This window comes from Aptenodytes forsteri, unplaced genomic scaffold (genome assembly GCF_000699145.1).
Source record: "Aptenodytes forsteri isolate BGI_AS27 unplaced genomic scaffold, ASM69914v1 Scaffold476, whole genome shotgun sequence".
NCBI classification, from domain to species: domain Eukaryota; kingdom Metazoa; phylum Chordata; class Aves; order Sphenisciformes; family Spheniscidae; genus Aptenodytes; species Aptenodytes forsteri.
Genome location: NW_008794216.1, coordinates 146,234 through 158,429, shown reverse-complemented (window position 1 = coordinate 158,429; position 12,196 = coordinate 146,234). Strand labels below are relative to the sequence as shown.

The 12,196-nt window shown below is 57.2% G+C and overlaps 2 protein-coding genes across 2 annotated transcripts in view; both read left to right on the top strand.

Annotated features, from left to right (window-relative positions):
- The window catches only part of RETSAT (retinol saturase), an 11,630-nt gene extending 7,020 nt beyond the window's left edge, over positions 1–4,610 (top strand). Inside the window, exons 4-8 of the mRNA XM_009285670.1 lie at positions 393–531; positions 706–815; positions 2,082–2,248; positions 2,594–2,753; positions 3,237–4,610. Of these exons, the coding sequence (XP_009283945.1) occupies positions 393–531; positions 706–815; positions 2,082–2,248; positions 2,594–2,753; positions 3,237–3,382 (722 nt within the window). The 3' untranslated portion in view covers positions 3,383–4,610. The remainder of the gene's footprint in view (positions 1–392; positions 532–705; positions 816–2,081; positions 2,249–2,593; positions 2,754–3,236) is intronic.
- Positions 4,611–5,499: 889 nt separating this feature from the next.
- LOC103904243 (caspase-3) lies at positions 5,500–8,971 on the top strand. Its single transcript, XM_009285660.1, has 4 exons — positions 5,500–5,701; positions 5,850–6,019; positions 8,466–8,607; positions 8,724–8,971. The coding sequence occupies exons 1-4, from the start codon at positions 5,500–5,502 to the stop codon at positions 8,969–8,971; spliced, it is 762 nt and encodes a 253-aa protein (XP_009283935.1).
- The last annotated feature ends 3,225 nt before the right edge of the window (positions 8,972–12,196 follow it).

Genomic DNA, 12,196 nt, shown 5'->3' with positions numbered 1-12,196 from the left:
GGAAGAGGCACGGTCGGGTGGGAAGGGGGCACGGTCAGGGGGGAAGGAGCTTTCTGGGCAACGATACGGTCCTGGTCTGCAACCATTCAACGTCTGCAGAGCAGGAGTGCATTTGAATCCAAGCAGCTCATTAAAACCAGGAGAAGCTCGAGCCAAGGGTACCCTAAAGCATCCCCTACAGGAAATCGCGGCGCTGCTGCCTTCCTTACAGCTCGCGGCCGTTGCCATCCCACCCCTTGAGCACGCACAGGATGTTTTGAGATAAATCAGTTGTACAAGCCAACGTGGGAGCAACACAGATACGAATGGGGCGGCTTCTAGGAGAAACCACTTCTCCGTAGCTGAGGATCCCAGAAAACACTAATTTTTCCCTTCTTCCCTCCGTATCGCAGAGATCCAGTCTCAGCTTCGCATGGCGACACACGGCGAAGGGGGTTTCACCGTCTTCGTAGGTCTTAATGGCTCAAGGGAGGAGCTGGGGCTGGAGCCCACCAACTACTTCATATATGCAGGAGATGACCTGGACGAAATGTAGGTTTGGCTTCACCTTAGACGTGCTTCGTTAAGCGTGAGGAGATGAATTCCTGGGTGGTGACTCAGAAAATGCTCTTGGCAGATCCTCGCTGCACGGGGATTCGGACGTAGCAAGTATTCACGGCAAGGCTTGCATCGAAACCCACCTCAAACCCTCGTGTATCTCCGCAGAATGAATCGCTACCTGGCTTCTTCCAGAGAAGAAGCTGCCAAGAACATCCCTCTCCTGTTTGTCACCTGCCCGTCAGCCAAGGACCCCACCTGGGAAACGAGGCACCCAGGTAAAGGCTGAAGCCCGGCCACACGCGCTTGGGAGCGGCTTGAAAACTCTTGCTGTGGTTTGGTTTGTTTGTTTGCGTTCCCCAGGGGACAGTTTTGGGGCCGGTCTTGTTCAATATCTTTATCGATGATCTGGACGAGGGGATCGAGTGCACCCTCAGTCAGTTTGCAGACGACACCAAGTTGGGCAGGAGTGTTGATCTGCTCGAGGGTGGGAAGGCTCTGCAGAGGGACCTGGACAGGCTGGATCGATGGGCCCAGGCCAATTGTATGAGGTTCAACAAGGCCAAGTGCCGGGTCCTGCACTTCGGCCACAACAACCCCATGCAGCGCTACAGGCTTGGGGAAGAGTGGCTGGAAAGCTGCCTGGCGGAAAAGGACCTGGGGGTGCTGGTGGACAGCCGGCTGAACATGAGCCGGCAGTGTGCCAAGGCGGCCAAGAAGGCCAAGGGCATCCTGGCCTGTATCAGCAATAGTGTGGCCAGCAGGAGTAGGGAAGCGATCGTGCCCCTGTACTTGGCACTGGTGAGGCCGCACCTCGAACACTGTGTTCAGTTTTGGGCCCCTCGCTCCAAGAAGGACGTCGAGGGGCTGGAGCGTGTCCAGAGAAGGGCAACGAGGCTGGTGAGGGGTCTGGAGAACAAGTCTGCTGAGGAGCGGCTGAGGGAACGGGGGTTGTTCAGCCTGGAGAAGAGGAGGCTGAGGGGAGACCTCATCGCTCTCTACATCTCCCTGAAAGGAGGTTGTAGCGAGGGGGGGGTCGGTCTCTTCTCCCAAGGAACAAGCGACAGGACGAGAGGAAACGGCCTCAAGTTGTGCCAGGGGAGGTTTAGATTGGATGTGAGGAAAAATGTCTTTACTGAAAGAGTGGTGAAACATTGGAACAGGCTGCCCAGGGAAGTGTGGAGTCCCCATCCCTGGAGGTATTTAAAAGACGAGTAGATGAGGCGCTTGGGGACATGGTTTAGTGGGCATGGGGGTGTGGGGTCAACGGTTGGACTTGATGATCTTAGAGGGCTTTTCCAACCTCAATGATTCTATGGTTCTATGACCACAAATGAGGAGTTTCTCCTAAAATAGCCACGGTCAAAGCTGCTGAGCAGGTTGCTCGTGGAAAGCAGTCTTCAAGATAACCGGACGGGGATATGGGACCACAAAGACCGAGGGACATCCCGGGTGTTCGCATGGGGCGGGTTGGGTTTGTGGCAGCGGAATGGTGGCATGAGGGTGGGCAGAGGGACAACCGCCCCAACCTTGTCCTGCTGCAGGTAAATCCACGCTGGCCATCGTGACCTTCGCCAAATACGAGTGGTTTGAGGAGTGGAAGGACAAGCAGGTCAGTAAGCGGGGAGATGATTACGAGGAGTTGAAGAAAACCTTTGTGGACACCATCATGCAGGCCGTCTTCAAGCTCTACCCTCGCATCGAGGACAGGGTGAGGAAACCTGGGGTTCGCGGTTCCTCCAGCTCCTCTTCTGGGTCCTGTACACCCAGCCCCTTCCTGCAAACGTAGGAGCAGGGTCTGGGTCTGCTGGACATGAGGTCCAGCACCAACCCATCGCTGCTGCCTCCTGACCACGCATGGTGCAAGGCAGGGGTATGATGATCCTCCAGGACCATCCTGGGACCAAACTTGGCCAGAACCACCACCCAAGGGGTCTGCAAGGAAACCTGTCCCAGCCCGTAACCCCACGAAAACAGCTTTCTGGAGCACAATGAGTCGCCCCGCACCATCACACCTACCCCATGCAGACCACGTTGTCCCCTCGTCCTCCCCCAGATCGAGTACATCTCCGGAGGGACGCCCCTCACCAACCAGCACTACATCGCCAGCCCCAGGGGGGAGATCTACGGCATCGACCACAACATTGCCCGCCTGCAAGCCGAAGCCATTGCCACCGTGAGGGCGCAGACGGCCGTCCCCAACCTCTACCTGACAGGTACCGTGGCCACCACCCAGACACCACGTTCTCAGATGAGGACGCCTCTGGGGAAGCAGGGTATGGGGGGAGAAAAACCTTCGATGAAATAAGGGGACAAGCCGCTGCCGTGCCACGGGGTGACGCAAGAGCCGGTGGAGCGCGTCTAAGCGGAGCTGCATGGTCCCAACGGGAGGAGGAAAGGGCTGTGCCTCCTCCAGCTCCTGGACGTCGTCTCCCTGCCCAGGGCTGATTTGTTTTAGCTGGGCAGGATGAGGGCCTTTCCCTGCGGGGGAGGAGGAAGAGGGGTCCAACAGGGAGGGGTTTTGTGGATTCAAACCCAAGGGTCGGCGTGGGGGCAGCTGGAAGGTGGGGAGGGCGGATGATGGACGGGGACGGTGATGTCCAGCAGCGTTGAGGGTCAGCTGGGGACAGAGCGTGGGGGCTGCCCTCGGGTCGTCCCCAACCCAGCCACTGCCATCGCCGCCTCCCGCTCTCTTCCAGGGCAGGATTTGTGCCTGGGCGGCTTCGTGGGAGCCCTGCAAGGAGCCCTCATCTGCGGCAGCGCCGTCCTCAAGCGCAACCTCTACGCCGACGTGGCACGGCTGAAAAAGCGCACGCAGGCCACCGACTCTAAGAAGAGGGACTAACGCCTGCCGTCCCACCGGCCAGGACCTCCCTTTCCCTCCGGCGCCTTATTTTCCGCTCCAAATCACCCGTAGCACATCCTTCTCTAATGCAAAGCCAAAGGGTTACAGCCCAGGAAGGCGCCGTACCCATTTCCAGGCAGCTTGGAAACCTTCCCCACCCACCTTGCCCTGGACCTTACCCACCTAGAGCTCACCTCCTTCCACCACGACGCCCACCGCTAGCGAGTAAAAGCCAGCGCTTGATCCCTGGCCGCCCTTTTGAGGGCAAAAACCCTTCTCCCGCTGGAGGGAAGAGGGGCTCCAAGAGCTGCCATGTGCAGCAGCGGCCAGGAGAGAAGTCAAGGCAACCCCAAAAACCAGGCTGCACCAGAAGGCAAAAACCCAACAGCTTCTACCACCAACACCCACGGCCGCTTCATCCCCACTAGTGTCCAACAGCCGACTGGACCATCGGAAGAGCATCAACCTTCACCTGCATCCCCCAGAGCCGCTGGGTCAAGGGGAGCGAGCCCCCCGGGGATGCTTTCCCCCCCCCTTTCAGACGGCGGCTTCGGTGCAGAGTTGGGCTCCTAAAGCTTCACTGGGCTCATGAAGCTCCACGTGGGAGTCAGCAGCCCCGGGGGTTGTGGAGGCAGAGGAAGCAGCACCTCCCCGAGACGGGGCTGTGCACGGGCTTGCCCAGGCAGCGGTTTGCTAAACCCCCGCCAGCCGCTGGACGGGCACCGGCTGCATTTAAGCAAGGGGAAAATCACGCCAACCTAAGCCCCGTCGCTGTGTTTTAACCAAGACACCCGGGAGAGGCTCACAGACGCGGTCCTTTAGGAAGGAGCCGGCTCCTGGCTCACCGGGGCGGCGGAGTAAGCGGGTCCTTCTGGCACGCCAAGGCCAGGCGTGGAGGCTGGAGTGATTTAAGCCAGGTTTAAAGCTATTTAAGAGCAGCGGTGCTTGCTTCGCTGTATGGCGCTTTCAAAGTCAGGCCTTGCTGCAGCGGCGTAGCAGGACCAGCGTGCTCGGCAGTGATGCAGCCCCTCAGCCCCGTGACGCTGCGATATTTCAGTGCTGCTCTACCCTCCATCGCCCGGAGACGTGCGATGGTGCAAACACCCGCTCCTTTAGCAATAAAAAAAGTCCAGCCCTTCTGTCTGCTGGGAAAAGCTTGGGAACTCAAAGCCCTCTCCAAATGGGAAGGGAAGCACGTGAGACCAGAAATAAATAATCATCATCATCATCTTGTGATTTGCGCCTTGTGACACGGGATCAGCAGGGCTGGGGTTAGGGTGGCGTGAGAGGGCTGCTTTTCGACACCGCAGGTCAGCAAGTTTGGGAAGGGAAGGAGAGAGGGGGTGCAGTTGAGACCCGTCCTCGTGAGCGCGTCGTCGCTGGGGGCTCATCCTGCACCAGCGCGGAATGTTTTGGGGAGGAATAATTGCAGCAGTGCCATAAATGGGTACCCCAAGTGGGTAAAACCAGCGGGCAAGTGCCTGCTGCCTCCCCGGGAGCGGGCAGGGTTAGGCAATAAGCAACACTGGCCAACAAGCCCTGCTAGGAGCTCGCGGGGGAAGCTGGAAGGGGCCGTTTTCCCCGCGGTCAGCGACGGGAAGGAGGAATTGCCTGGCTTTTTGGGGAAACAGAGACTCAGACGGTGAGAAAGGCAGGGAGGGATTGCCTGGCTGCTCCCGGTGCTTCCCGCAACGCAGGCATTTCCATCCCCCAGCCCTCTCCACCCCCCCACCATCCCCTTGGAGAAAAAAAAGTCCTTTTTTTTTTTTCCCCCTCTCCTCCCCACATATGCCCCATATGCTCCAGGCCGGAGGGTGCCAGCCCAGCCCTCTCGCAGCCGGCGATGCCCACTGAACCCAGGGGCGAGCCGCGGCCCTCTCCTACCCCTGTGAGTCATGCCCAGGTGCCACCTCGCTCCCTCAGCAGGTGACAGGGCATCGCTCCTGCCTTGCCCTTGAAAATCAGCCACGCTGGTGCTGAGTCAGCCAGCGGAGCAGGGTACGTTGTCCCGGATTTCCCGGAGGAGGACTCCGGGCTCACCGCTAGACAAACCTGAGCCCCGCGCCGGCACGGTGGGGGTTTGGAGACCACCTACCCATCCGAGGGGACACCCCAGCATGTCCCAGCCAAGGCAAAGCCGGGCTCTTGTCATCGTCAACACCAATTTCTGCAGCAGCGACGGTGATGTGGTGTTTTGGCCCCGGGGAGGAGCCAAGAGAGAAGCGGAGAAGCTTTCCAACATACTCTCACGGCTCAACTACAAGGTGAAGCTGATGCATAACAAGACAGCCAAGGAGATAGAAGACCTTTACCAGCAAGGTACACGTCCCCCCTGCCAGCCCCTAAACCCCCTCCTTGTCTTCCCCCAAGCCCAGCTACCTTCCCATTTCCCACCTCTCGGTCTAAGAACCCTCCGCCACACCCCGGTTCGATGCTCAAAGGCATCGGTTCGGCCGCGTCTTTGCAGAGTGCTGCCGCGAGCACGGAGAGTACTTCGTGAGCATCATCTCCAGCCACGGAAAGGAGGGGGTCATATTCGGTTGCGACTCGGAGCCGGTTATGCTGACCCGGATTTTCCAGATTTTATCGTCGAAGTGCCCGGTGCTCACCAAAATACCCAAAATCTTCTTTATCCAGGTAACACAGCCGCTGGATGATAATTTGATCCCCTTTTTCCTAAGTTTGTGCAGAATTAGACTGGCAGAAGCACGAGGCTTAAGGTTGCTGCTGGCATAAGTCTGTTCTAATCGTGGATTTTGCTACATCCGTGCGAGAGCTCCATCCTTTCGTCACTCCCCAGCTTCCCACCACAACCCTCCATCCCTCTTTTTTCACGCTTTCACCGATTTTGAGGTTTCTTTGCTGACTGCAAACACTCCTCTCCCAGCCCATCATCACCCACACACGTGTCCTTTCTTCGGGAAACAGCCTCGGTCTTTTCCCAGTGCCTCCAGACAGGAGCGTTTCTCCCGGTGGTTTGCACCCTCTGGACTACCTGGGCTGAAACCAAATTGTTTGCCGTGATACATGACATTGCTGGGATCAAACTCCCCCCCCCCCTGGGAAAAAAAACCCCCCCCCCCCCCAGACACCACCAGGATCTAGATGAATGGGTAACAGCTGCCTTCAAATCCCGTCACCGTGACATTTGGGCACAGCAAACTCCTGGGGTAGGGCTGGGAGAAGCCCAGCTATGAACTGGTGAGGTAGTAGGGGGGAAAAAAAGAAAAAAATAAAGCCCACAGCCGGTTCCCAAGCAGTGAAGCAGGGGGGAGCCTGAACATGCTCCTGCAGGAAAGGAGCCCTGGAAGTACGCTTTAACGCTGATCCGACAGGGAGGATTAGGTCGCTGAGCAAACTAATAGTTCTGCAACTGGATGGATACCAGCAGATAGCGTGAGCTCTTACGCAAATATACAGGAGTTTTTTCACCTGAAAGCAAGTATAAATTACTCACGGCATTCGTTTCCTTCTGGCAAAGGGCTTGGCCTCTGTTCAGGGAGCGGCGACAGCCGGGGACATCCCCCAGACGAGCCGACAAACCCGGAGGCTGGTCTGGGCACCTCGCTCAGCGGGCCAAGCTTGTGCTCGTGCTGACGAACGCTGTCCCTGATGAACCGCAGGGCTGGGGGTGCCCAGAGCCCAGGCTGGAAGAGAAGGGCTGCTTCCCCTCGGCATCACCACGGGGGGTAGGGCTGGGAGAAGCCCAGCTATGAACTGGTGAGGTAGTAGGGGGGAAAAAAAGAAAAAAATAAAGCCCACAGCCGGTTCCCAAGCAGTGAAGCAGGGGGGAGCCTGAACATGCTCCTGCAGGAAAGGAGCCCTGGAAGTACGCTTTAACGCTGATCCAACAGGGAGGAGTAGGTCGCTGAGCAAACTAATAGTTCAGCAACTGGATGGATACCAGACCAGCAGATAGCGTGAGCTGCAAATATACAGGAGTTTTTTCACCTGAAAGCAAGTATAAATTACTCACGGCATTCGTTTCCTTCTGGCAAAGGGCTTGGCCTCTGTTCAGGGAGCGGCGACAGCCGGGGACATCCCCCAGACGAGCCGACAAACCCGGAGGCTGGTCTGGGCACCTCGCTCAGCGGGCCAAGCTTGTGCTCGTGCTGACGAACGCCGTCCCTGATGAACCGCAGGGCTGGGGGTGCCCAGAGCCCAGGCTGGAAGAGAAGGGCTGCTTCCCCTCGGCATCACCCGGGTCCCCGCCCCTCCCGGTGGCCTCCGTCCACCTCTCCGGGCTGTTCAGTGCCAGGGTGTCGCAGCTAGCTTGCGGGCATCTCTGCGGGCCACGTCCTGAGCGAGTATTTACCGCTGGCGTTAGGCGGGGAGTTTGCACAGGGAGAGGTGAGGGGGATGCTCCCCTCTCCCCTAACGCTGGGAGACGTCTACCGCCGCCGTTCGGTCTGGTCCCAACCAACACGTCCCGGCAGAGGTGGCTCCAGGTAGGGGTGAAACGTGCCCTCAGAGCAGCCTCAGCAGCTCTAGTGCCTCTCCAGCACCTTCCCAACACCAGCCCGGTACTCCGTCCCCGCAAGAAAGACCAAGCCACCATGTAGAATAAAGGACTGTGCACGAACTGGGCTGCCCGCGGGCTGCGCTCCAAGGGGAGTCTCTGCCAGCACTTTCCCAGTGGGCTTTTGTGTTTCCGGGTGTATTTCTGGGTTCGCACGTGCAGCAACCGCATTTACCGGGGAGGGGAGGGGTAAACGCAAAGAGAAGGGGAACCAGCCTCGCGAGAAATGCGTAGGGAAGAGAGGAGGGAGCCCCATCTCTAGGCTCGTGGCAGGACAGGCTTGGCAAAGCTGAGCTGCAGTGGGTGAGAAGGGAAGAGGATGGTCGACGGACGAGATGGGAAGGGGATGGAGATGGGAGAGGAGTTGCGTGGGGCTGTAGGACTCGGGGAACGGGAGCTGGGAGGGGCTCTGCACCACGGGATGGGTTGTAGGCTTGGCTTGGGGAGGGCTACAGGTCCACAGGGAGCCCCCAAAGACCCCAGGAGCTTTAGGCTTGCCCTGGAAACGGGCAAAAGGGAGAGAGCAGAGCAGGGGGAAGCTCACGACAGCCGTTCTGCCCGCAGGCTTGCCGGGGGAAAGAATTCGACCAGGGGGTGGTTGTGGAGTGCGACAGCGGGGAGCCCGAGCCAGAGTGCGAGCCAGACTGCTTCTCAGACTACCTCTCCATCCCTCCTCAAACCGCCGTGATGTTCGCCTGCAGCCCAGGTAAGGGAGAGCCCCTGACACACCCAACGCCGGCCGAAAACGTTTCCTTTTGGAAACGTTGCCATCAGAGGGCCACGGCGCAGCCAACGTTGCTCTCCTTCCTTCACGCTCTGCAGGCTACGTGGCCTTCCTCAACATCTCCGGATCCATGTTCCTCCAGACCCTGCTCAAGGTCCTGGAGGGAGAGGAACGTCACCTGGCCCTCAACCGCCTCATGACCCGCATTAACTGGGAGGTGGCCTTTTGCTGCCAGGCCAGGGGCACCTATGAGGGATGCAAGGAGATGCCCTGCTTCGTCACCAACCTGCTGCAGGAGGTCTTCCCCTTCTCGGCGCCCATCATGGACGAGGCAGACGGTGTTTGAGAGCTGCCAGCTCTGCAGAAAAGCCCGAGGGGCGAAGAGCAGCAGCTTGGCTGCAGGAAGTCCCCTGTCATGCATGGAGAAAAAAAAAAAGGACAAGTGACAAGAAAACCAACAGAAAAGCCCTCTGGAAAGGTGACCAGCTCAACCTGGGACGTGCCGGAGCTACCCGCGGGGAGGTTTTAACAAGCCAAGTGCAGCTGGGGCAAATCTTACCACGGGACCTTCTGCAGAGCAGAAACGTCTGATTTAAGCACACGACGGTGCGGCGACACCCAAACGCCCTACAGCAGCAGCCCCACGCCACGGCTACCCACAGCTCCAGAGCGGGACGTAAACCTGCTTCTCCCCCTGATTTTCTTACACGAAAGAGCTCCAACCTTGCAAATGCAATCTCACCCATTTTTTTTAATTTTTTTTTTTTTTTTGAAATCTAAACAAACCTGCACAGGCCATGGACTTTTGTCTTACAGAGGCAAAGCTGATGTGTTTACCTGGCTGGCGCCCTACCCATAATGAAAACAGTGCTGCCCTGCTGTAAAGATCACCTCATGCTCGAGCTGTTTGTTCACAAGGCTGTTTAAAAATTCAAGGCTTTAAAACAAAAATCAAATATAGGGTGGTTAGCAGGATTTGCAGGTTGGTGGCTTAAGCTGGGACCTGGAGCAGAGGTCAGGGAGTGGATTAGGGAGCATTTGCTCAAGGTAGTTCATGATGAATAACTGGGTCTTTGCGAGCTTCTTTCTTACGTGAGGCAAGGGGAGAGGGGAAGAGCTCCAGCCGGGACGCGAGCAGAGGGAACGGATGGGCCGGGACACCTCGTGGACCTGATGTATTTGCTCAAGGTCCTCTCCTCCCGTTCTCTCTTTGGTACCGAGAATAAGCACAAAAGCCACGTCAACAAAAAAGCCTGAACGGCTCCTGCGCAAACACAGGGACATCCCTGGTCTGCCAGACAGGGGACCGGTCCTCAGACAGCCGCAGGAGGAGGGAGGGGTTGAAGGGGGCGAAGACCTCCTCCGAAGCGGGTAGAGTTTCACCCTGCGCCCATGCATGAAGCCTGCGCCGCCTCCACCCTAAGGGCCTCTCGGTTAAACTCTGGCCGCATCCGTATTTCTCAGCGTAGCCCCGAGCAATTCAGCTCCGATAAGCAGAGCCCAACCCAGCCGGCAGATAAATTTGGTTTCGTTTAGCATTTTTTCCACTCCTGGACTTTGAGTCACGGGTAGGCGCGCGGCGCAGCTACCCCAACACAACCCACGCTCGGCACTCACCGCGTCCCAGCACGCGTGACGGGATGCTCAGCGCCGCTGCCTCTCTCCCTTGAGGGACCTGCAGGGTTGTTCCTTCCCCACTACATTCGCTCTACCTGCGGGAATAAAATAGTTGAGATCTTTACAGCACTCTCAAATCAGGGTGGAACTGGGCAAGGGGTTCAAAGAGCTTTTGGAGCACAAATCAGTAATTCTAGGGCGATTTCCCGAAGAAACAAAAGAGACACAGCAGAGCGGTGCTCTGATCTCCTCTCGTAGGAAGGCTCGGATGAGTGCTCAGTCCGACAACCCCATGTGCAGATGAACGGAGAATTTTCATTTCAATCCCCCACTTCCACCCTTTTTCCCCTCCCTCAAGCTCTCAGCAACCCCGACAACAGGAAAACAAGCGGTCCTCCCTTTTTCCTAGCCCGTCCTCTGCACTCACTGCCAGGCAGCTGGCGTCCAGCCGAGTTGGAGGAGAGTGCAGGAGGGTGGATTTTCTCCTTTTAGGGAAAAAGTGGGGGAAAGGAGAAAGTTTCTTCCATTTACTGCCGGAAGCAGCAGTAAACGCTACCCAGAAGCGCCCTCATCATCCGCTGTTGATCATGGCACCTTCTCCTTCCCCTTTCCACGGCTGGTCGGGCAGCAGCATCCCACGCAGGCTGCTCTCGCCGCGGGGGAACAGAAGTGGCACCACCGGGCTCTCTCTTTTCCAGTCTCTTCCCAGTCTCCGCTGCTCAGAGGAGGCAGGCTGTGCTGGGATCCGGGCCGCGTCCGCCTCAGAGCCTCCCTGTGGGTGAAAGAAGAAATACAACGGGAGAGATCCACAACCGAGCTCCGTCAAACGCAGGTGAAACTCTGTATTAAGGTCAGGTCCTAAATAACCCCGCTCACCACCACGCGTACGAGGGACCGAGCCGGTCAAGAAGAACGGGGCTGCCGACACAGGGTGATCGTGAAGCAGACTGGAAACTTTTCAGATCCGCTCTCGGCTGAAACCCGTCTCGGCTCCTTCCGTCTGCAGGGGTAGCTGGTCACGGGAGGGCCAAGTCTGCACGTGCAAACCGAGCACGCAAAGCTTTGAACACAAACCACTCAGCTCAAAGAGAGCTGTTTTTGTCAAAACCGTTGGTTTTTTGGTTTTGGTTTTTTTTTTTTTGCACAAAGAGGAACTAACCTGCACCGCTGTTGCCAGGTCTCAAAGGAAACCATGAAAAGAACACGCGCAAAAAAAGAGGTGAAAACTCCTCACTCGTTTTTCTTAAATCCATTTATTGACTTCACCACACAGGGAAAAAAAAAAAAAAGTACAAAGAAATATAAAAATTCTGATCCTTCAAAGCAAGTTGCATTTCACTGCAGCAGAAAACAAGCCATTTGCTGATTCGAACCGGCAAGGCAGCTGGCCTAAAAGTAGTAACATCTGGCAAAAAACCCTATGTACCGACAGATACCATCCCTTCGAAAACGTGTTGTGTCCAAAGGGAAAAGGTTACGCGCACCTTGACCCGTTTGAAACACATTGCATAAATTTAAATACCATAAAAATCAGCAAACCGGGGGTCATCCCCAGAGGTTTCACGCAGCTCGGACAATTACAGCTGGGTAGGAGGAGATTTAGGGGGGAGTCCCCCCGTTTAGCCGGGCGTGAGCTCTGCCTCTCCCCAGACCCTGCACTTCCCGGGCACTGAGCAAACCAACAGCTTGAGGTGACGTACGTCCTCGTTAACCTGACGAACGAGCTCGTGCTCGGTCCGACCTGACGATCGAGACGTTTGAGGTACGCGACGGTCCCGCTCTCCAAAAGAACTCCCTCGCTTCGGCTTGCTGTTAATAGCTAACTGCCGGTAACGGGGGTGGGATTTCCAGCACAGCTTGGAACGAGAGAGGGCTGAAAGGCATCTGAAAAAAGCTCGTGGGATAGAAAAGCAAGAGACGGTGAAAAAAAAAAACAAACCCCTCTGTAAATCAT